Raw genomic sequence first — 26,217 nt, 5'->3', positions numbered from 1 at the left:
TTCATCTTTATGGTATCTGGTAAATTTTAAAAACATAGTATGTTTCAAACAGGAGGTGCAACTACACACCAAAATTGAATATCTAGAGATCTGGAAAGTAGCTGCTGTGCATAGTGATTATTTTAGTTATAGTATTAAAGCAAAGAGAGAAACTCTCATGGGTGCTATGTTGCTCAGGTGACTATTTCCCCTTACTCTTCTATTCCCAATACCTGCCCTTGTTTTTTGTAGACAAAAAGGTGACTACAGGATTATCTTTTTATATTGCAACCCAGTTCTTTGTACTTTAACTGAAATTGGGACTATCATTCATTATAGTTACTATTATGGTGATTTATTTGTCCTGTTTCTATGTCGGTTGGTTGCTATTTGCTGGTACAGTATGATGTAGAGACCAGATGGTACTGTAGAAGTAAACCAACCTGTGCTGAATAATTTCCCAGATTAATTCTGGCCCTCGAATTATGAGTATTTGGTTGTCATTACTTCCTTGATACCCGTATTAGTAACAGGTCTTTCCATTGTGGCTCTATAGTGAATTAAACATTCCTCCTTATACGATTCCCTCCTAAATAAAATTGAACCTGAACTGTCTTTGACATGTTTCTCTTTTTGTTTAAAAATTCAATGGGAAAGATCACACAAACAAAACTTACAACAAAGTTGATGGCCTGCTTTGTAGTATTATCTTACAGCTTTCAAATCAAAACTGATGTGAATTATTTCTTTATAGCATGTCATTTTTTCAGTCCATTTTCAAATACGCAATTGTCATTCTCTATAGCATAATATACATTCATACACTGTAATATGCTTAGGCATTAGTGTTTCTTTTTTATGATTAAATAAATTTAAATTCCTTTCATCTTTAGGTTTATTTTTGTCTGTCTTTGAATTTAAGCTAATCTCTTTAGATATTTTAGAGTTTTCATACTGCTTTTTTGAATTCCTTGAGGTAGATTGAGTTATAAAAAATTAGAATGAGCGTATGCTCAATAGAGAAAGTTTAGAAAACAGAACAGCTCAAAAATTAATCAGTCTCACTGCTTAACTGCTATACATACTTTGGCATGTTTTCTTTCAGTCTTTCTTTTCTAATATTGATCTACATAGGCAGCATGTAATAGTTAAGGGTACAGTCTTTGGCACCAGACTGCCTGAGTTTAAACCTGGGCTTCACCTCTAGTAAATTACATTTTATCCTTTGGTTTCCTTACTGGTAAGGAATATCTGCTTATTGGGAATAATGGACGTACCCACCTCAAAGGATTAGTGAGGATTAAATGAGAATATATGTAAAATACTTAGAATAGTGCCTGGCATGTAGTAAAACACTCAGTAAATACTAGCTGTTATTCTCTAAACTTGCTACGCATCGTAAGAGTGTTCTGTAGCCTTTTTCCTCTCCTCGTTGTGTATTGTATGGTGACATTTATACCCACATTATTAATTGCAGCAGATAAGACTTTTTTTTTTAATCATCAGATTCTTGAAGTCCTAGTAAAAACCTCTCATAACTCTAAACCATGGTTGCTTTCCTCTTCCTTTATAGCCATTTTCTCAAGGGTTTGATGCTGGCTTTAGCATAACTTCTGTTAGAAAATTATGATTAGCAATTTTTTTTTACCCTCATATTTCCTTTTCATTAAAACACTTTTGTGGATCTCTAAAATGAGCAACATTTCAAGTAATTTTATGCCTTATTAAATACTTTATGCCACACAATACATTTATCTGATAGAAATTCTGAAATCACCAACACCATATATAGACAACTATTTGGATTTGTAATGAACTAATGAACTTGGAAGGTCATTTTTGTGTAGACATTACTCTCTGATGTCTAGTCATGAATATAGCATTATTTTCTTGGAAAATCTAATTATCATCTAAAATTGGAGATGGCACGTATGAGGGGTAAATCAGTTTGGAATTTGTTTTCATGTACTCTTAAGTTACTCAAGTTTAGTGTCATAGAGTTCCAAACTCTTGTTTTACAGTGATAGTTACCAAATGTATTTGTAGAAAGCCAAAGCCTTTATTAATACAGATTGTGGAGATTAAAATGAAACCTGGTACTGATTATTTAGAAGTTACTCCCTTTTATATTTTAATTTAGGAATCATTTCTGTAGTTGTTAATTATAAATTATAATTACTTTTGCATTTTATTTACAGAAAACCTGGGAGCTTTCCTTCCAAGCGTTTTCTTTAATTAAAATCACAGAATAAAACTAGTCAAGACCAGCCATGGTGGCTCACGCCTGTAATCCCAGCACTTTGGGAAGTTAAGGCAGGCAGATCACTTGAGGCTGGGAGTTCGAGACCAGCCTGACCAACGTGGCGAAACCCTGTCTCTACTAAAAATACAAAAAAAATTAGGCATGGTGGTGCACACCTGTAATCCCAGCTACTCAGGAGGCTGAGGCATGAGAATCGCTTGAACCCAGGAGGCGGAGGCTGCAGAGATTGTGCCAGTATACTCCAGCCTGTATGACAGAGTGAGACTCTGTCTCAAAAAAAAAAGTAAAACTAGTCAAAAGAGGATAAAAAATGAATTAAATAAAATTAATGAAAACCACCTCGTAAAATACTGATGCTTCTTGTCTGAGTACCCCCAATTCTGCATCAGAAAAGGCCCAAATTTTACTGAGATACCTTCTGAGTTACATGTTCTTGTGCCTCCTCACTTAATTCTTCTATTGTACAAAAATTGGTTCTCCAGGTTTTAGAATCTACAGCTACATGCTTTTCCTTGCATTTCATTGGGCTGCCAGTAGGGCTCTGCTTTCATGAGTTGGCAGAAGTTGTAAGCACTGTTTTTGTGGTCCTCCATTTCTGATTAAGAGGGAACAGCTTTCCTACACTGGAGTAGGTATTATATAGCATATTATATTGTTATTAACAGTTAGAAAACAATAACAACAAAAAACACTAACCTTTGTATTTTGTTAATTCATAGTCATTTTCATTTTTTTCCAAGTCATTTTTTTTAACCATGGTTAATTTTGATCTTGGGTAATTTATTGCAGCATTATCATGTGTGCTTGTTCATTTTACAAAGATCTTTGCAAAAGGGGAAAAAAGTCTAAACATTTTGATTTTTTTTAATCATGTATTTTTCTAGTGCCCTCAAAAATGTATTTACTAAGGTTATTGCAGATACTCTTTCATGGCAGCTACCTTTTTCTTTCTTTGTGAACTTGGTTCAAATGACGTAGTGAGAGAAAATGAGGTAACTTTATTATGTTTATCTTTTTAAAAAATCATCTGCATTGAAAACTTGGGCCCAACAACAGGAAGAAAGCACCATGTTCTAGATGGAAAGATGTCAGTTTGGTAGTAAAGTTAAATTTACATTTCCAACAAAAATTTTGTAACTTTCTGTTTATTTTCAAAATTAACAAATAATCAAGATACAACTTTTTTAAGTGGACTTACGAGAGGAATACCCAAATAAATATTAAAACATCATTGACTGTAAGATTAAAATTTTGGTATTGGCATATAAATAGACTGTCAGTCATGTCAGTGGCCCAGCACAGAAAAAAAAATACATATATATATAACCATATATACGATAATGTAATCAGAATTTAATAGAAAAGAATTATTTAGTAAATGGAAAGGCTGGAACAAATAGTCAGTTACTTGAGGAAGAAAAAATAATCTTTAGAGACCTCATAATGAGTATTATAATTGTAGATGGATTAAAGAGTTAAGTGAGAAATTAAACCACAAAAAAGTAAAAGAAAATGTAAATAGATGTTTATTGTACTGTTGGGCTGAGTAGGAGGACTTCATATTAAAGCAGTAGAAGATATTAATAGAATTGACTATGTAAAATTTGTGCAATTGTGGGGTGTCAAAGAACAGCATAATATGAAAGCCAGGTATATTGTGGTAAATGGAAATGTTTTTCTAATAATGTAACTGGAGAAATTAAAGTTTAGAAAGAGTAACTTGCTTAAAGTCTCCATAGTGACAAATTTGAACACAGGTCTGTCAGACTTAAAACCTCTTATTTCATTAAGGAATACAACATAGCTGTTAAAATGCTGTTTATGAGGTAAACCTTTGCAAAATTTTAAAAGTGATTTCTATGGACAATAGAATTATGGGTTTTTCTTCTTTCATTTATGTTCTTTTCTAAATTGAATATGCATTAGTATTATGATTGGATAAGTAAATCAATTCTTGAAAAATAACTAGGTGTGCAGTAAGAAGTGACTTGTGGGGGAATTTGACTTATTATCCTAGCACCTAAAGTAATGAATGAGAACCCAAGGGTTGAATATGCGCATAGTTACATCTAATATTTAAGAAGTTGTGGGACTTTTGTTGATCTCTACTAATTGGCTTTGTAGACTTGAGCACATATGCTTTATTTCAAAGACTGTTCTGAATGATTTGCTGCAAATGACACGTTTCAGTATTTTGCTCCTTTTTTACTTCAGACTTTATTCAAATGGATAACAGTGATTTCTGGAATTTTTATTTCATTTATGCTCTGTATTCAGAAAATTAAGTGAATATGTTCTCCCCTTATTTCCCAATTAAATTCATTTAGCAGGGCAGTTAAAATGAAGCACTATTTAGAGATATTTTGAATCTTTTAATCTGTGAGATAAATTTTCCTTTTTTTTTTTTTTGTTCTTAAACCTAATTTGTTGTTGTTGTTTGAGATGGAGTCTTGCTTTGTTCCCTAGGCTGGAGTGCAGTGGCATGATCTCAACTCATGGCAACCTCTGTCTCCGGGGTTCAAGCTGTTCTTCTGCCTCAGCCTCCCACGTAGCTGGGATTACAGGCGCCTACTGCCACACCAGCTAATTTTTGTATTGTTCGTAGAGATGGGGTTTCACCATGTTGGCCAGGCTGGTCTCGAACTCCTGACCTCAAGTAATCCGCCCACCTCAGCCTCCCAAAGTGCTGGGATTACAGGTGTGAGTCCCTGTACCCACTAAACCTAATTATTTTTATTAATATGTAATTTATTTGTTAATTCACCAACCTGTGTCAGCTCTTAGGCTAATCAGAGAACAAAATAAAATCCTGCCCATGTGAAGTTTGTTATGTTGTAGTAGGAGGAGGCAGGAAATAAGCAATGAATATAATAAATAATTAAATATGTCTGGTAATAAGTGATAGATGAAGAGCAAATATAAAGCTGAATAAAAGGGGATCAGGAGTTATGGGTGATGGCAGGGGCTGTGTTGCTATTTTCAGTGGGCTGGTTAGGTTAGGCTTTATTCAGAAGGTAACAGACATCTGAGAAAAGACTTGAAAAGGTATAAGGGAATTAGCCATATGTGGAAAAAGACTTCATGAAGAGGGAACAGCCAGTGCAAAGACCCTAAGTTTGGAGCATGCCTGGTGTGTTGGAAGAACAGGAGATTGGAGTGGCTGGAGCAGGTCAAGGCGAGAAGTAGCAGATAAGGTCAGAGATAATGGGAGACAAGTTTCTGCAGGGCCGTCTTAGGCTGATGTATCAGGAAGTTGGTGTTTATTCTGAATGAAATGAAGAGCTTTGCAATTTTGAACAGAGGAGCAATGTTGTAGTGCAACCAGTTAGGATGCTTTTGAAATCTTCCTAGAAGAAGTTGCATTTGAACTGATCCTAGAGGATAAAGAAGAATTTGCCAAGTGAAAAAAGAATAGCGATTTGCTTTGGTAAGCTTTATTTAAGAATAGTTTCTATCACTATACTTATGAAAATAAATGTACTTTTAAATGAAAGTCATATATGCTTCTTGATTTAAGGTTAAATTATAATGTCATATAAAGAATTTATCCTTTTGTGTCCCCTTATCTGTTTAACCATGCTCATTTTAAAAATTGATGTTCTAGCTTAATAAAATTTAAGGACTTCCAATAATCCAAGAGACATTTCCTTTTTACTCAAATTAATTGGTCTCTTATTAATTTCTTTAGAAAGTGAATAATTGCCATTTCCCATTCTGCCATAAAACTATAAATTAAATTGAACCATCTTGTATATCTTATTATTAAGGAAGATTTATTTATATACCTTTTTAATTTAAAAGGCTCTGTACTTAGGTTTGAGAAATATAAGAGAATTTTTGTCTTTAAGGTACTTAAGATCTAATAGGAGAGAGAGACATTTTCCAAATGGTATCATAAAAGAAAATGGGAGTTCATCGAATGTGAGTCCTAGCTCATCCTTCTATCTTTATAAAAATTATCTACCTATTTGATATGGTCAAGCCTTCCTCAAATTCAACCTCTTCAGTTGTACAACTACTGAACTATACTTATATTTTCTCCTCTAAATCCTATAGTTAGAAAGTTTGAACCACCACCTTATTACCTGGGAATCTACGTATGTTCTTTCTGTATGTCTTATCTTTTAGTGCTGTTACACAAGTTTGTAAATGTTTGAGAGCCAGGACTCTGCTAAGTACCTTTTCCTTCAGAATATAGTCATAGTATAGATAGCCAATAGTTAATTGGTAGCTAAGCATTACAAAGGGTAGTGTGGAATATAGTTTTAGCTATAAATATGTTTCACCTAATGTGATTCTGGAAAATGTTGCTTGAAAATTTGACTGTAAAGTAACTTTGAAAAGGTTATTCTTTTTTTTCAATTGGCTTCCAAAATGAAAATATATTTAATGCCAGTTAAGATCAAAGATTCAGTAAAACCTGTGTTTAAGAAGCAGTAACATTTTCTTTTAAGAGAAGTAGTTTTTGCTTATAAAATACTTTATCATCTCTGATTTTTAGATGGTCTTTATAACAAATTTATCTTAAAAATTCTGACCTGTATACTAATGCTTAATCATCATTGAGAAATGGGTCTTGATATATTATTTCCAACAATATTTTCACACCTGAACACTGTTAGTTTCCTGAAATTTGACATTTTGGAAATTTTGGATAGAGGGAATTAAAGTACATCTTGGTAATACTATCAGTGTTTATGTGGCGTGTCATCACTTATTTTCTTAAAACAGACAGCTGAGTCTGAGATGTGAGTGATCCTTGGTGTTTGGATAAGATGATTTTAGTTCTCATTTGGCAGGAAAATTGATGTCTATGGTTTTTGTGTGATTCTTGCATTAAATAAGTTTGGAGCCAAAGCACTGGAGGATGTCTTTTACCAGGCCATTCCTGGGCATGAAGAAAATGTATCTGGGGGCTAAGCTATGATTGAAGCTTATTGAGTCTCTGTTAAATTGGTATATAACCAACTTAAGCCTAAATATGCTAATTCACAACTGTCAAACATTGTCTTAGAAATTCCCAAGTGTTGGGGTAGATTGTTGCATGGAACTTACATGCTAACAGCAAAAGAAATACTGTATCAGAATATAAAATTATTGCTGTGATGAAAGAACATATAAGCATAGTATAATTATTCTTTGAAATATTATTGCTTAGGAACCTGTAAAGGCTATATATCTCCTCACCAGGCCCAAAGATTTTTTGGGGGTTTGGGTGGGGGCAGCGGGGGTGCGGTGTGGCTGGAAATATAGTGTGAGCCAAACATTTATTGGATGTGAATGATATAAGCAATACTGAGATTCTTCATAATACAACCAATATATTTATGTTTTATCAACTTTAGGGCATAATTACTGGGCTCTGTACCTTGGTTAAGTAGTATTTTGTATATATATTTAGTTTTCTTTAGGGCTAAATTCAACTGAGAAACCCTAGTGCTAATTACCCAATGTAGATGGCAGTCACTGTTAGAAGAAAAAAAAAAAAAGCCTGTATTAGAAGATCATCTGTAGGTTAATAATGTGCCTGCAGATCAGTCAACATATATTTATTGAGCACCTTCTTTGTCCATAAGTTACCAGTATAGAAAATAAGTACAGTAGTAATTTAGATGGAAGAGGACATTTTCAGCTGGAGTCAATGTATCAAGCTTTGGGACAGAAGATGAACTTCAGTCAGATCTTGAATGATGATTAGAATGAATGAGTTGAAAGGGAGAACTAAGGGAGAGCTAATAGATTCCAGAGAAGGAATCATTATACAGGTGTTTGGCAAGATTCCCAGTTTAATTATTATTTTTTAATAATACAAATGATATATTCCTTTGTCTTCACTTGTTATAAAGATGTTTTTAAATATCATTATGCATGTCAGATTTCGAGTGTTCAAGTGTTATTGGTTTATGAAAAGTACACTGGGTTCCAGTTTTAAGTGCCTTTGTAAGAAAAACTATTTCATAGACAGCTTTTAAGGAAATAACAATATAAATGCTTTAGGTTTTTAAAGAGCACTAGCCAGAGAGTAAATAAATCTGAGCTTTAATCCTAGCTTCATGCCTTACTTTGTGATTTTTGGACAGGTCATTTAACTTAGAAATTAAGTTATAAAGTGAGAATGATAGTGCCTGACTTATTTCAGGTGAAGCAATGTTTTTATTCATTACTTTAAAGACATTTAACTAGAAGCCATATATATCAGAAAGCATCTTTATTTTTACCTGCACATGACAAACTGGAATATGTGAATTCTTAAAAGGTGATCATTTAAGAAAATTCATTTCCAGATTACATTTATTTTCCTTCTTTTTCTTGGTAGCGGATACTCTGTTTTCAAGGAAGCTGAATGGGAAATACAGACTTGAGCGACTTGTTCCAACTGCAGTGTATCAGCACATGAAAATGCATAAACGAATTCTTGGACACTTGTCATCTGTGTACTGTGTAACTTTTGATCGAACTGGCAGACGGATATTTACTGTAAGTAATTGTTAAAATATATTTGTATACGTAATTGAGGAAATAATTGCTTATAGGTGAACTTGAAGTAAAACCTTGCTTTTTTTCTTTTAATAGGAAACTGGAAATTCAGGTGGTTTCACTTACTCTAACAGAAGAGTTTAGTTAAATTTGGACTTTATCCAAATTCAGAAAGTTTCTAAATGACACGTTGCAGCACAGTCACAGTTATTATACGGTAGTACATCATGAATAAGTATGGTTCTCAACATATATCAAATACACAGTTTGACATTTTTCAAAATGTCATAAAATAATTTTAATTTTAAACTAAGGACATCACCTAAGTATGTTGAGAGATTATTAAATGTGCCTTTTTATAATTGTATGAGATTATTGAATATACCTTTTTATATTATCTGTAGAAAATCACTTGCTTGTCTATGAGAAATTTCCCTTAAAATAGTGATTTTAAAAAAGCTAAAAAATTCTGAGCGTATGTAATACTCCTATTACATGTTATTCTTAACAGTTCATTCTTCAAAATATCTGACGTTTTGTTTAAAGAGCCTCTTTGGGTTTATTTATTTGTTATTGTTTGTTGTAACCTGTTGAATGGAGAAAAGCAAAGCTTTTGAGCTTTAAGTGAGAAAATTACTTCTGGAAATATTTTATTTTCAGGTGCCTTAACATCTACATTCATTAAGCATAATACTACACTATTATGATGATATTTATTATTAAACACTACCCTGTGGGCTGAAGGTATGCATTCATTCACAAGGTTTTTAATTTCTTTTGAAATAAGAAAATTTGAAATGGAAGTTAAATGGAAATTTTCCTGTCTTTGAAGAGAGCAGCTGTGAATTTTACGTAGTTATGACAATTATAGATTCCTCTTTTTAGTAAATTTGCTTGTAAACTGAGACCTATTTATACCTACTACTTCTCCTCTATCCGTACACCCAGTCATCTGTAAAACAGCTAAATAGCAGGATGTAGGAATGCATTTTTATACTTTTCTTTTCCCTTGGCTCTAATCTACCTCAGGCATTTGCACATCACTTCTTATATCAGTATTTTTTCCCTTTTTACCTTCTCTTGTATCAAGTATTATTTTCAGAGTGGAAAATAGGCATCTCTGTATTTGCTGAAGTGCCTGACATACCTACAGTAGTAATTTGCTCTCAAATAGTAACTGAAAATTAATTTAGCCATTTAAGTTTAATATGGTTATATTCAAATTCATCTCTCAAAAACCTAAAGTAAATTTGGTTTTTCTAACGTTTGAAAGAATTCTTTCAAAAACAGTAATAAAATAATGAAAAAGGAGCATTATATTGTGTTTGTATTACATTTTGGTCAGTATAAAGTTATGCCATTGTAAAGAACCTTGTGGGAATTCTTTCTTTAAAAATGATAGGGATCGTAAGCATTTGTTTATCATATTTTATGAAGCATTTTACATGTTTTGATATTAATTAGACATATAATCTCCTGGAATTTTTTTAGGGAGAATGCAGTGAAATAGTGTGCTTTTTGCTATCTCATGAGTCTGGTAGGTACAGACTTGGAAGAGCTTTTTGAACCAGGGTTCAGCATGCTGCTGCCTGCGTGTCAAACCCAGTTTGTCACTTGTTCTTATAAATGCAATTTTATTGAAACACAGGCATTTTCAGTTGTTTATGTATTGTCTATGGTTGCCTGTGCACTACAACAGCAGAGTTGAGTAGTTTTGACTGAGAACATATGGCCTGCAAAGCCTAAAATATTTATCCAGCTCTGTACAGAAAAAAATTGCTATCCTTTTCTAGACATTTGATTCTTTCTTTTAAGGGCATGTGATTTAGAGAACAGGAATAATATGCGAAGAGGAAGCTGTTTTTTGGTTATTTGTTTAGTTGAAAGCACATCAATTAAGGGAAGAAAAGTAGCACTGTACTATTTTATAGGGTCTTACCAAAAGTCTAAAGATGTTTATTTTTTAAGAATGTGATATAATTTGTTAATTGTGCTAAATTCAGTCTCATTTGTAATTTTTTACTGGTGGTTTGCAGTTACAGATTTCAGAATGTTACCTTACAATAAGAAATACGAAGATATGAGGGCACTGTTTTTTAAAAAAATTCTTGTATTTTTATTATTTTCACTTCAAGTGGTGGTAGGGTACACATATGTTCACTATTCATATTACTCGTTAATAAAGTGGGCGCTGAGTGTTTTTTGCATTTCACTAGGCACAGACTAGACACTAACTAGTCCTTTGGAAATCAGTCTTGAAAATAGATAGAATCAGCCTTTAAGATAGTAGATCATGATTGACCAGTGAAACACTCCTGTGAGAGAACATACTGTTATTTTTGGAGATAACAATTTGGTAATGGACCAACCAGTATTTTCTTTTTATATAATTGGTATTTTAAGACCTTGCAGATTTATTTCTAAGATATTTGTGTATATATATTTGGAAGCTTTTTCCAAGGGATTAATTCTCTTGAGTCCTTTCTGAACAGGCACAGCTGGAGGCATACAGTACTGTGGTTAAAAGCATCAGCTTTGACATCAGAGGGCTTTTAGTCACAGCTTTACCACTTCTACTAGTGAAACTTTGACAGATTACCTCATCTCTTTAATCTCCAGTTTTCTCATCTCCTAAAGAGAGAGGGGAGTAGATGATAATAGTACCAACCACATAGGATTTTTGTGGGATTACATGAAATAATGCATATAATTAGTACTGAACAAAATAGTAAGCAGTCATTAGGTTTTTCCTGCTGCTACTTGTAGATTTAAGTAAATTTTATCTTTTATTTTTTATCCAAATAAAATCTTATTCATAAATGGTATACAAGAATTAAAAAGGAAATCATTGCAATTAATAATGAAATTCTGTATTAGGAAAATGTATCATTATTTTGTATAACAGTATTTTAAGAATGGGTGCTTTCCCAATTATTTTAATGAGAAAAACCCAAGAAGGGAAATAGCATAATTGCCAAGTCAGATTTTGTTCCCTAATTCTCTTTTAGTCTTTTAATATTTTTTACTTTGTTTTAAAATCATTTCCTTAAGTGACATTTAATGGAGAAAAGCAGAGTTAATGAATTTTCACAACTAAGGCACTCAGAAGTACATGGAACACCATATAAAAAGCAGAGTTTTCCCCCCTTTTCAGAAACATAAAATGTCTCTCTGATTCTAATTAATATGGTTTAATAAAGAAAATGAGTTTATGCATTCTTTTAATGAACTTCAGAGTTTTATGAACCAGCCACTGTTTTAAGTAGTTGGGATATAGAATTGAAAGTAGTATTTGTTCTTGGAGAGTTCACAGATGGTAAACAAACAATATTGATGTAATGTGATAAAACCTTGACAGAAGGTATACAAGATACTGAGATACCATAGGAGATAGATACCTAATCCAACCTTGTGGTAGGAGATGGTAAGGGAAATTTACTAGAGAAGTAACAGCTTGGTAAATTTAGGAGTTGAATTGGATATTGCAGACTTAGGGAAAGACATTTACAGACTTTGGGAGAATGTAACATGCAATTGTGTATTAATGGATATGGCATAGAATAAATATGGCTTATCATAAAAAACTAGAGATATTGGTGTGGTACAAAATCAAGATACTTTTGTGACCTGCTAAATAGTGGGTTTCTTTTCTGAAGGCAGTGGAGAGCTAATGATTGATGTGGTTAGAAGAGTGAGTAGAATTTTTCTTTTCATTGAACCCTTTGGCATTATTGTAGAAGATGGATTCAAACTAACTCTATATACAGAGAAATTGGCAAAAAGTTTCTGGCAGTGATCTATAAAAGAAATCAGGGATTAAACAGTCACAGTGGGATGGAATTGACAGATTAAAAATAGGATTCGTAAGACTCGAGAGACTGATTTGTATGTAGGGAGTGAGATGGAAGAGTATAGGATGACATATTTTTAACTTCTGTGATTTAGAAAGTCCTGTCGTTTACTGTGGTAGGAATTTAAGGGGAGAAGTTTGTGAAGGTGAAACATGTTGACTTTGAGATATCTATGTGGAAAGTCAAGTAGAAATGCCCAGGAGGCTGTGGGAACTCAGAGATTTAGGTTAGAAGATTTAGTTTAGGAATCATTCAGCTTGGAAAATGGAATACATTATCTTGTATGTATCTAACGTAAAAAGGCTGAAACTTCAGCTTTTAAAGCAGACAAAAGAAGAGTCAATAATTGAGATGGAGAAGCTATCTGAGAGGCTAGGAAAAAAAAAAGAAGTGTGGTGTCTTAGAAGCCAGGAGATGAGAATTTCATGAAAGGTGGAAACCTAAAGTAAGATTAGTACTGAAAAACATCCTTTGGGTTTGTCAAGGTAATTGATGACTGCTATGGTCTGAATGTTAGCTGTCCCCTCAAAATTAATATGTTGAAACCTAATTAATCCCCAATGTGGTAGTATTAAGAGGTGAGGGCTTTAGGAGATGAGGCCTCAAGAATGGAGCCCTTGTGAATGGGATTAGTGCCCTTACAAAAGAGGCTCAAGGGAGCCATGTGAAGACACAACTAGAAGGCACTATCTTTGACGCACAAAGAGAGCCTTTACCAGACACCACATCTACTGGCACTTTGGCCTTGACCTTCCCAGCCTCCAGAACTGTGAGTAATAACTTTCTGTTTACAAATTAACAAGTGTCTAAGGTATTTTGTTATAGCAGCTCCAACAGACCAAGACCAAAAAATGTTCTGTTTTAGCATTGGGAATAGGAATGAAATTGCAGTGCACTGAAGAGGGAATGGGAATTGAAAAATTGAATACACTTAATATAAACTAAACTTTCAAAAACTTGACAATTAAAAGATATGATAGTCTATTCTGAATGTGGAGTACTGCCACTTTGTGCTTCTAATACATTGTATTTTCCTATTACATTGCAATGACAGATGTCTGTTTTCCTATTAAGTTGTGAGCTTTGTCTTTGCCTTTGTTGTTGTTATTTTTTAGATCTGTAGTGCCTTGCAGAGTATCTGATGTATACAGGAGGCATACCACAAATGATGAATGAATCAAGCAATTTGAGATATAAAAATGACTAATGTCCATTCTTGCAGAAAACTTAGCATCTGTTAGGGGAAATACATATAAATATCTGTAAGATAAGTTCTTCTCTGCTACTGTACTTCCGTTACACTGATCTCTTGTACTTCAGACTTGGAAAGCCCATTTGTGGCTTAAAGTCTTTGTATTAGGACTTTGCCTGGGATCCCCTTCTCCAAAGTATTCATGTGGCTGATTATTATTATTTTTTTTAATTAGCAGATAGAGGCCAGTAGAAGATCTTAGTTTGAAGATCTTGCAATATGTCCCCCAAAGATACTAATCAATTAAAGAGCAAATATTTCAAATTTACGGGGGAAAAACCTTGGAAATACTAATGTAACAATGTTAACTTCATTAGCTCTGGGATGTGTTGACATTGTGTTCTCAGAAGTGGTGTGCTGAGAAAAACACAGCTTCTTGTTTGTGGGATTACTGTAAAAGATAATATGACCTGGATCTGGTCATGAAGAAACATTGACAGACCTAGGTTTTGGGTCATCCTGCAGATTGTAAGGCCTGTATTCTTTATAACCTGCTGAGGACATGAAAGAGAAAGCCTGAGAAAGTATTCCAAATTGAAGGAGCCTGATGAGACATGCCAATTAAATATAATGTATATGGGTTTGTGGGCCAAAAAGGAAAAGAGAACATTGTTGACAAAACAGTTGACAAAATTTGAATAGGGCCTGTAGATTTGGATGTTACCAGTATTGTTATTGGTAGTGTTATCAGTATTGATTTCCCAGCTTACGTAGGGAAATATCCTTGTTTTAGAAAAATATACACTGCGATATTTAGAGGTAATGGGGTATGAAGTCAGCAGCCTTGCTTTTTTTTTTTTTTTTTGAGATGGAGTCTTGCTCTGTTGCCTAGGCTGGAGTGCAGTGGTGCCATCTCAAATCACTTGCAAGCTCCACCTCTCAGGTTCATGCCATTCTTCTGCCTCAGCCTCCTGAGTAGCTGGCATTATAGGCACCCACCACCACGCCCAGCTAATTTTTTGTATTTTTAGTAGAGACAGGGTTTCACCATGTTAGCCAGGATGGTCTCGATCTCCTGACCTCATGATCCACCCGCCTCGGCCTCCCAAAGTGCTGGGATTACTGGTGTGAGCCACCGTGCCTGGCACAGCCTTGCTTTTAAATGGTTCAGAAAAAAGATTAATGGTAATGGAGTTATGTGTGTATGTTATATGGAGAGACAGGGAGGGAAGAAAGGTGGTAATGGAGATATGGGAAACATTTGTACTGTTCTTGAAACATTTGTATGTTTGAAATTCAAAATTATTTTGAGTGCATAGGAGGTTGTTTAGAAGCAATAGTGAGCATTTAGCATGTTTGATAATAATGGAAAAGAGGCAGAGTATGGTCATTTAGAGGACAATAAATTGTAGGAAAACTGGATTGAGAGGAAGAAACTACTAAGATAGCAAATTTGAAGATACGAGAGGAGATTATTGATATGTAATGATTTTTAAGGAGGTGGGATGTATACAATAGCAGTGTGGACTTTAGAAAGGTAGTTATTAGGTCCACAATTAACAGTTTCTACTTTTCAATAAGAAATGTTCTATCTGGCAAGAGTGTTGTTTATGAAATGGGACTGGATTCTAGAAATTAGTGATAAAGCTTGGTAATAGAAGAGTATTGAATAGAGACAGGAAAAATGATTGCTGATAATGCTTAGCCTACCCAGTAAATAGGAGATTCATGAATTCGTAGTGTTGCGGAATTAGTATGCTTATATTCCTTACCGTAATGTTTCTTGGCATCCTGGTAGCAGTATCAGAGCAAGTGATGGTTAGATTGACACCGGGTTGGTCATTGGTGGTATAGATGAATAAGGGTCAAGAATGAAATCAGACATGTGTTGAAATGTTTGACCCTGAGGTTTAGGTTGATTTGTAAGGGAAATGAAACACAGGTCTGATAGATTGGTAAGAAAAAAAATAAATGACCTAGAAAAAGATTGAACCAAATTTAAATTGTACGCAATTTTTAGTTTTGCTAGAAAAGCAGGTTACTTTTTAGCTTGAATAGGAAAATGAAATTGTAGTAAATATGACAATATAGACAACATTTTTGGCATTTGTTTCTACTGCTTATTCTAATGGCAATAAGAGATGAGATCTCTGACTCAAAAGCTGTAAAGTAGCCTCAAGAGAAATTAAAATTCTCCTTGTTGACTCTGCCAGGTAACAGTAGGTTTTCAAGGAATGCCAAATTCTTTAAGATATTTTTAGTTAAAAAATCACATAATTTCTTTTATTTTCATGTCAAAGTAGTAATCGTTGTATAATTGATGCCTCTCTTTTAGGTACACAGATCAGTATTTTAATTTTAAGATTTCTCAGGTTATCTGAACAGAAGTAAACTGTTTCTCAATGTATACAGTTTTCTGCTTGTGTTATTGAGCAGAGGGGGCTTGCTGCCCAGTGTGCTAGAAGCTAATACTATGACACTGGGTTTTTGAGAAAAGAAAAGCTTTATATTGAAAGTCAACTCCCAAGAAGACTCAGGGGTCAAGCTCAAATCTGTCTCCTCATGCTGGTTTCAAGGCAGTATTTTTATTAGAGGTTCAGTAGGGGTGAATTCTGAGATTAGTAGGTGTTTGGTGGAAGGAAAGGAGAGGTCTGGAATGTCCTTGGGCATGCACAGTTATTATGATACCTCATGGGTCACATGTGCAAATTCTAGGGTAGTTAGTATGAAATGTGGTAGATAGTCAGGCTATGATGTCAGCAAGCTTGTTCTGTGTAGACTCCAGTTGGCCATCTTGGTTCCAACTGATTTCAGCCAGTTCTTCTATCTCATAAGTAGAGGGAGTTTCAGTGTTTGGACAAGTTGTTTCTTAGTTGCCATCCTGCACACTCAAAGAGTGTTAGTCATTCAGTGTTAATCATTGATTTCTTTAACTCTTTGGGGCATGATTTCACTTAGAGAAAATTTGACCATTCCTTGTCATTTATGCTGCTTCCTGTAAATTACTTTATTACTGAACAGAATTGTCCTCTCTAATTTTCTGCCTCATAGTTTTGCAACATCTGGGCCTAAATTGACTTCTTGGCCTTGCATAGAAAGGCCTGTATTTCATTTATGTAGTCAGAGTATCTGTAAATAAGCCATACCGGAAAGAGCTCTATCAAGTTGTTCTGAAACTTAACTTTTCTTTGAATAAATAAATAGTTCAATTAGGCCTTTTGAAGCTTAACCTCTGGAAACTCATTAAATTATTAAAATTTGGGGGCATAGACTTTAGGTGCTGTTTGGTTTCTGCATCAAATTGAAGTGATTCATGGCCCTGTGTCTGAAGTTGTTTGAAGTTTTCATGGCAGTACGTAGGCCACTTTTTCTGGATTTTGAGGAGAATTTTAATACCAAAGTGCCTAACAGAAGAAAGCCATGTCACAAAGACCTGTGGAACTTTTCTTCATGAGAACTTAAAGTCAAATGTGTTACTAGACATTGCTTTATGAAAAATGCTAATACAGACATACCCTGTTTCATTGTGCCTTTATTGCATTTTGCAAATACTGTATTTTTTACAAATTGTATGTTTGTGAAAACCCTGAGTAAAGCAAGTCTGTCAGCATCATTTTTCTAACAACATATGCTCAAGTATTTTCTCTTTCACATTTCGATACTTCTCACAATATTTCAAGCTTTTTCATTATTATTATAACTGTTACGGTGATCTATAATCTCTGATGTTCCTACTGTAAGTCTTTTTAGGGTGCCATGAACTACACCATTATAAGATGGCGAACTTAATGAATGTCGCATGTGTTCTGATTGCTCCACCAACTGGCACTTCCCCATTTTTCTCTCTTTGGGCCTGCCTATTGAAATTAATCCAATTAATAACCCTACAATGGCCTCTTAGTGTTCAAGTGAGAGGAAGAGTCTCAGGTCTCTCACTTTAATTCAAAAGCTAGAAAAGATTAAGGCGAGTGAGGAATGCATGTTGAAAGAGTTAGCCAAGTTGTGAATGTAAAGGAAAAGTTCTTGAGGGAAATTAAACGTGCTACTCCAGTGAGCATACAAATGATGAGAAAGTTAAAGAGCTCATTGTTGATATAGAGAAAGTTTAAGTGGTGTCCATAGGAGATCAAAACTAGCCACAATACTCTTTTAAGCCAAAGGCTAATCCAAAGCAAGACCCTAACTCTTAATTCTGTGAAGGCTGAGAGATGAGGAAGCTACAGAAGAAAAGTTGGAGCTAGCAGAGGTTGGCTTATGAGGTTTAAGGAAAAAAGCCATCTCCATAACATAAAAGTGCAAGATGAAGCAGCAAGTGCTAATGAAGTAGTTGCCGCAAATTATCCAAAAGATCTAGCTAAGATCATTGAAGAAAGTTGCTACAGTAAGCAATAGATTCTCAATTACAGGTGAAACAGCTGTGTATTGGAAAAATACATCATCTAGGACTTTCATAATTAGAAGTCAATGCCTGGCTTCAAAGCTTCAAAAAGCAGGCTGACTCTTTTGTTCAGGGCTGATGCAGCTAGTGACTTGAAGTTGAAACCAGTGCGCATTTACCATTTTTCAAATTCTAGGGCCATAAGAATTATGCTAAACTACTTTGCTTGTGCTCTGTAAAGGGAACAACAAAGTCTGGATGACAGCATATCTTTTTATAGCATGGTTTACTGAATATTTTAAGCCCACTGTTGATACCTACTGCTCAGAAAAAAAAAGATTCCTTTCAAGATATTACTGTTCATTAACAAGATGCCTGGTCACCCAAGAACTCTGATGGAAATGTACAAGGTGGTTAGTGTTGTTTTTATGCTTGCTGACAATACATTTATTCTGCAGCCTGTGGATCAAGGAGTAATTCTGATTTTCAAGTCTTATTTAAGAAATACATTTCATATGGCTATAGCTGTCATGGATAGTAATTCATTTGATGGATCTGGGCAAAGTACATCGAAAACCTCCTGTTTCACCTGTAATTGAGAATCGATTATTATCGCCATTCTAGATGCCATTAAGAACATTCATGATTCTTGGGAGGAGGTCAGAATGTCAACATTAACAGGAGTTCGGAAGAAGTTGATTGCATCCCCCGTGGATGACTTTCAGGGATTCAAGACTTCAGTGGAGGAAGTTAACTGCAATAGCAAGAGAACTAAAATTAGTAGTGGAGCCTGAAGGTCTGACTCAATTGCTGCAATCTCATGATTAAACTTAAATGGGGGAGGAGTTGCTTCTTATGGATGAGCAAAGAAAGTAGTTTCTTGAGATGGAATTTACTCTTGGTCAAGATGCTGTGAACATTGTTGAAATGAAAACAAAGGATGTGGACTATTACATGAACTCAGTTGGTAAAGCAGTGGCTTGACTTGAGAGGGCTGACTCCAATTTTGAAATAAATTCTACTGTGGGTAAAATGCTGCAGAGAAATCTCTTGTGAAAGGAAGAGTCCAATGGATGCAGCAGACTTCATTGTTGTCTTATTTTAAGAAGTTGTCACAGCTACCCCAGCCTTCAGCAACTCCACCCTAATCAGCCAACAGCTGTCAACATCAAGGCAAAGCCCTCCACCAGCAAAAATATTACTACTTGCTGAAGTTTCAGATAATTAGCATTTTTTAGCAATAAAGTATTTTTAAGTTAATGTATGCCCATTTTTTTAACACATAATGGTATTGTACACTTAATACACTGCAGCATAATGTAAACGTAACTCTTACATGCACTTGGAAACCAAAAAATTTGTGTGATTTGCTTTGTTGGAATACTTGCTTAATTGTGGTGATCTGGAACTGAGCCTGCGATATCTAGGAAGTATGACTATATTTGTTTTTATTTGAGTCTTGCCTCTGAAACTTTTTATTTTGAAGAATGTTGAAGTTTTTAAAGGGATTTACAAAATCAGAACTTTTTTTGGATATACAGAAAAAAATACTAATTGCTTATAGTAAGAAATCCAGCTGCATGCTGAAAGGAAAAGTAATTGGTACCATTACCTCCATACTGTAAAAGTACTAGAAGAAATAACAGTGGTTACAAAGTAAATGTCTGACACTGTTTTCTTTCTTCATCCTAAAGTGCAGAAGTGTGTTGACTGTTTTTAAGACACATTTCTTTGTCATAATATGTGTGGTTTTTTCAGGTGTGGCAGTAGACTAAGCTAATTTTAGAGTACTTGAAGCCAAATTGTTAGGATTGGAAAAATGTAAATTTTGTTTAATTCTCACCCTTTCTCAACACACTTTCTCATAAATAATATCTATGCTGTTGTGTTTTCAAGTATAGAGATGTACTCTTTTAGCTTCCTTGGCTTCATCCTTTGATGACAATATTGTCTTGACTTAAAAAAAACCCTGTAAATTTGGTGTCTCATTTTGTTTTGGGATTTAAATAAGCTAAAGGCTATACAGATTTTCTTGAGATTTTTCCAGCTTATGCTAAATTTGATGTAAACAAATGGTAATATTAATGAGCACTCTTTCGCAGTAATTATGACCATTTTACATTATTGAAAAATGAGGTTTGGTGTGGTGGCTCATGCCTATAATCCCAGCACTTTGGGAGGCTGAGGCAGACGGATGACTTGAGGTCAGGAGTTTGAAACCAGCCTGACCAACATGGCGAAACCCTGCCTCTACTAAAAATATAAAAATAAGCTGGGTGTGGTGGCGGATGCCTGTAATTCCAGCTATTTGGGAGGCTGAGGCAGGATAATCTCTTGAACCTGGGTTGTGGAGGTTGCAGTGAGCCGAGATCGCACTACAGTACTCCAGCCTGGGCGACAGAGGAAGACTTCGTCTCAAAAAAAAAAAAAAAAAAAAAAGAAAGAAAAATGAAACAGGTGATTTACTACTCTCTTATCTTTGTGATTAAACAGTAGCATAATAATTTGATTTTAAAATGAATTATAAAAAAGAATTTCAAATTTTGTACCACCCCATGGATTTCTTAAAACCTGTTCATAGTTTTCCAGATAAAAATCTACACTAAGTGGTCTCTCTTGGGAATCTCATCTGCTATCATTGTTTTGACTACTATGGTATAAACTGATCTCTATCTCTAAACTAAACCTCTTCTTGTAGCTTCAGATCTATTACTCACATAGACACTAGCAGGATCTGGCTAAAATACTATGTGACAATGTCTTGTCTGCTTACAAATTGTCTAGTGACTACCTCAGCAGGTTAAATACAAACTCTTAACAGGCATTTAAAACTCAATTATCATTCTTAGGTAAAACATTTCCAGCTTAATCACTTATTTTCACTTATACTTTGTACTTTCAAGTTTTCTTACTTTGCCGATTCCTAGCCCGAGCAGCAATCCCCAGCAACATTGAGATGTTACTGAAAAGAAATGACTACTTAGTTTTCCCCTGGGTATTGGAGCTTTGCTGAAAAAACTATGTCAGTTGAGGTATTTCTAACATCATGCTATTTAAATTTAGCAGGTCTTTAATTGTTGCTTGCAGAATTTTTCCACCTTTCTTACTGCTTTTATTCCACTGCATTTCCAAACTTTCTTCACTGTTTTAGTTCATTCGGTTGTTGTTCTCCTCTCCCTCTCACTTTTAATCCTCAGATTTTGTTTTGTTTTGTTTTTGCTGAGGTTACATGATCTCTCCCTAGTTCTTTTTCTTTCATATACCTTAGAAGAGGTGTATCTTATGTCATTGCCCCTTTTCACAATTTACATAACATTGTTTTTAATATCCATAACTTGGTTTTAACATTTTATTTTTCTTTGGCCAAAAGACTATAATAGCTTACTCTTTGGCTTATTGATCTTAGTAACATTCGCGGAACTAGAGGTAGGCTTATGGAAAAGAGAGTGTATCTGTTCAAATTATGTTAGACATTTTGGTCTTTTTTAACATAATGATATTTATCGATTTTTAATTCATTCTTCCTCATTTATTTAAAACACATTTATAGCCTGTAATCCCAGTACTTTGGGAGGCCAAGGTGGGTGGATTACTTGAGGCCGGGAGTTCGAGACCAGCCTGGTCACCAGGGCGAAACCCCATCTCTAGTAAAGATACAGAAATTAGGTGGGTGTAGTGGTGCACATCTGTAATCCCAGCTACTCAGGAGGCTGAGGCATGAGAACCACTTGAACCTGGGAGGTGGAGGTTACAGTGAGCCATGATCATGCCACTGTACTCCAGCCAGGGTAACAGAGCAAGACTGTCTCAAAGTAAATGAGGCAATGTATAAATAATAAAACACATTTATAGTGCTTTAAACATTTTTTCCCAGTACACTTAATTTTTCCTCTGCAGTTCTTCTAACCAATTATATTTGAGTACTTGTATATTGTATAGTCATCTTAAAAGAGTTTTGTTGAATTTATGCTCAGATTATCTTTTGTTTCAAATTTCCATAAAGGTAAATTAATTATCACAAGTTATGCTATATGAGATAGAAATTGCTTAAGAATGCTTACAATTCTGTTGGAAAATCTTCCGGGAGTCCTGAGGGGTGGAATTAGGGGTAGGGGCAGCAAACTTCTGTGGGTCATGGAAGAGGATAATGGAGAGATTTTTGTGAAAGGATGGTCAAAAATTTCTCTCTCTGGCAATTTGATGGAAGAAAAGAAAGGTTAATTGAGATAATATGCACTCAGAGGGTAGAATATGAATTTTTGTTTTCAGCACTTGTCTAAAAAGAGCAAATTTAATCAAGCAATACTAAATTGGTAAGATAACTAAATGATAAACCCAGTAGGAATATAGTAGGACTTCCTGTTACATTTTAATTGGTGAAAGTCACTGGAGGTTAATTTTAGGTCACAGATTACCATTGCTCCTTTCATTAAAACTGACATTTTGGTCAAAAGAGTGGTGTTTTTATTTGTTAACATGAAAAATACGTGAAGCACCTTTATAGTGGAATGTAAAACACACTCTTATTCAAAGATTCATGAGAATGATATGAATTGTATCGGTATTGTGAAGCGTAACATGATGTCATGATTTTACTTTTGTTATATGGCCTACCTACTGTAGTGTACTTAAAATTCTTTGTGTACTGAATGCAGGTGAGTACCAAATATTGCTTCAGTTTTGGGAAGATAACCAAATGTAGTGAATACGTTGATTCAATTTGTGAAATTTAGAGAACTTAATTTGAATGAATGCCCTAAAGCATTTTTTTTACTCAGCAAATCCCTAATGTGTTTCCGATGTGCCAAGCTGGTATAGACCAGCTTCCTGGGAGTCATAGTCTGCTACAGCTCTTTCTTCACTTCCAACAGATAATCAGTGATGTGCTCCTTATCCCTTTTATTCCCCAAACAGCTGTTATAACCATGTCTTTGATTATTCTTTTTTGCTATAATAATTTGTGTTACCACTTATTCTCTCCTGACCGTACTATTTTAACAACTTTCAGCTGGTCTCCTACTTTCTGTCTAGCCTAATTCACACTGATGCCAGGATGATCTTTAGAAAACACAAGTATGATCCTGATACTCACCTGTTTGATATCTTCAGTGACCCTCATTACACACCACTTTCCTTAGTAAACCGTAAAAGGCCTTTCACAAATTTTTTTTACTTTTTCATCCTTATGCCTTCACCTAAATTACCTTGCAGGCTGCTTGCAGTTCTATGAACTACTCACACTGCTTCACATTTTCATGCTTTTGACCATACTTTATAGTCACATTATGGAATGCTCTTTTTAAAATAATAATAATATTATTAAAATAAGAATATGAATACTGTCACCAGCAAAAGCAGTGTTAGAAGATAAAGCTGTAACCATGTGTCAGACACTGTCTTATCTGTTCACCCTCATTTAGTTTTGTGACAATCCTATGAGGTAGGCATAGGTGAGAAATCTGAGGCACAAGAAGTATATGTAACATGTACAAAGTCATACATTTGACCCTGGAGGCTGTCCTCTAAGCTACATTACATTGCCTCTTCTTGCATGAAACTCTATTCAAGCATCACCGCTTCTGGGTTCCTTTCCACACTGTACCTCTGCATCTCTCAGAAAAAATGGACTGTTTCCTTGTTTGAATCTCTGCTGATTAACAGTGGTTAAACACTTAGGACATATAAGTGTTTATATGTCCTATATAATATATAGGACGTTATCATATTTACATTCTTCTGTCTTGCTTCACAAGGACAAGAATACTGTGTCTTTATATCTCATTCTTATATCTTTAGTGGTTGTTACATAGTCACAAGACAAAGGGATAAATGAATGCGTGAATCACTTAATTTTAAAGGTTTAGGGAACTTTAAAGGCCATCCATTTTAACTCCGTATTTTATAAATGAAGAGCCTGAGGTGAGGTTAAGGGTATGTGATAAGAATACTAGACAACAATATGGATAGTTGACCACCAAAGTTAAGTTTTACTGGTCTTTATAGTGGTTAGTAACCCATTTATTTTACTCCAAAGCTTAATCAGAGGAACTGGCTTTATAGTTAATTGGGGGGTGTTTTACGTATCATTGGCAGAGTCTGATTTAAGATACAGCATTTAACATATTCTGTTTGGAAACATTTATATGTTATATTTATTGTCAGTATGATGATTTATATGTTATATTTATTGTCACTGTGATGCAGAAAGTTGTCTGAATTAATATGCCTCTGTAGGTCCTCTGAGTTCTTTCTAATGTCAGATATGAAGGTGTTTCTTTAAGAATTAGATTGGAAGGTTGTTAAGCATTCTAACATGAACCCTTAGTAAAACTGTGTCCTGTAAAATATTCAGTAATTTTGCAAAAGTGTGTGTGTTCTCTTTTAACCTTGTGTTAAAGACTAGAAAATGTGGCAAAAATATTAAGTTTTGAATCTGGGAAGTAGATGTATGGGGATTAACGACACTATTCTTTCTACTTTCTTATATATTTAAAATTATTATAATAAAAAGTAAAAATAAAGTCTGAATGTTCTCTCTCTATTTTGGCTATATAAAATGGGAATATTCATTTGTAAATATAGGTATTCGTAGGAAACTCCATATCCTTTACAATTTCTTTCTGGACTTAACTACTATGGCAGAGTAAACAAGCAATTATGTATTTTTATTGACTTCATACAGATGAGATTAATTTTTTTCTGATAACTGGCTTTAGATAATGTCATGTTTTTAGCTGAAGATCAGTGATAGGAAACTCACAGCTTCCTGAGAGAAAAAGCCCCAAACAAGTTTACTTTTGGTTTTGTATTACAAAACAAAATAGATAATATTAGTCACCATTGTAGCTTGCATTTGTTTTGCAACTATGATTTTTTTTTTTTTCTTCAGAAGTTCAAATTCTGTTACAGAAATCCACATTGAGGGTACTTTGATAGTAGATAGGGAACCAAAGGTAAATATTAATTATCGTATCCCACTTCTCTTATTTGCCGGTGAGTACACAAGTGCTCTTTCTAAGTGATTTAATTTAATAAAGAGCTTTGTGTAAGCTAACACAAGTATTTAACACTTTTTGGTGTTTAAAAATATACTTGTTCAGAAGTGGACATAACAGATTTATCAGTGTTAAGATTTTTAATTAAAATTTATGGGGTTAATTCTATTAATATCCATTCTTACTTTAAGGGTTCTGATGACTGTCTTGTGAAAATATGGGCAACAGATGATGGGAGGTTATTAGCTACCTTAAGAGGACATGCTGCTGAAATATCAGACATGGCTGTAAACTATGAGAATACCATGATAGCAGCTGGAAGTTGTGATAAAATGATCCGAGTCTGGTGTCTTCGAACCTGTGCACCTTTGGCTGTTCTTCAGGGCCATAGTGCGTCTATTACATCACTACAGGTAATTGTCTTAATCCCTATACATTTTTTGTTGTTGTTGTTATAATGTAAAGTAAATTTAATGAAGTCATTTTTGGTTATTAAATTTTAAGAAGTTACTTTTATAATCACTTTTATAATCTAGTATATAAGGCCAACTAAAATGAAGACAGGAGTATGTCTTCTTTCTTTATAAATATATGGACTTTAAATAACATAACCTTGGTAAATTCTTGCCATTTTCTAACTGTTATTGTTAGTTGCTATTTGTATGGCAAAAAGTAGATTTTATTTTGATTGTGTCACTCTTGTAAAGATTTTTTTTCTGTGATTGTCTTTTCAGTTCTCACCATTGTGCAGTGGCTCAAAGAGATATCTATCTTCTACTGGGGCAGATGGCACTATTTGTTTTTGGCTCTGGGATGCTGGAACCCTTAAAATAAAGTCAGTTTCTATTTTATTTCATAGATTAAATGTGTTTAATTTAATGAGTGAAATTGCAAAAGTATAAAGTAGTCAACAAATAGGAATACATTTACTTTTTCTCCTTGAGTAAATAATAGAAATCCTCTTTTGGCTCTTTACTAACCTGTTTTATTTTTATTCCTCCCCCTTTTTTTATGTTTCAAAGAAAGTTTCTCATGTTCACATTATTTTTCTCTTTATCCTAATCCTAGCTCTTTCCTTCAGC

At 34.3% G+C, this 26,217-nt stretch overlaps 1 protein-coding gene across 3 annotated transcripts in view; it reads left to right on the top strand.

Annotated features, from left to right (window-relative positions):
• The window catches only part of PHIP (pleckstrin homology domain interacting protein), a 139,208-nt gene that overhangs the window by 28,965 nt on the left and 84,026 nt on the right, over positions 1 to 26,217 (top strand). For all 3 annotated transcript variants that reach the window (XM_009242016.4, XM_002817078.6, XM_054557779.2), the window contains 3 exons: positions 8,559 to 8,719; positions 25,327 to 25,548; positions 25,870 to 25,970. In XM_009242016.4, coding sequence (XP_009240291.2) covers positions 8,559 to 8,719; positions 25,327 to 25,548; positions 25,870 to 25,970 — 484 coding nt within the window. The remainder of the gene's footprint in view (positions 1 to 8,558; positions 8,720 to 25,326; positions 25,549 to 25,869; positions 25,971 to 26,217) is intronic.

Source organism: Pongo abelii, chromosome 5 (assembly GCF_028885655.2).
Source record: "Pongo abelii isolate AG06213 chromosome 5, NHGRI_mPonAbe1-v2.0_pri, whole genome shotgun sequence".
Classification (NCBI taxonomy): domain Eukaryota; kingdom Metazoa; phylum Chordata; class Mammalia; order Primates; family Hominidae; genus Pongo; species Pongo abelii.
This window is presented reverse-complemented; position numbering and strand designations above follow the sequence as displayed.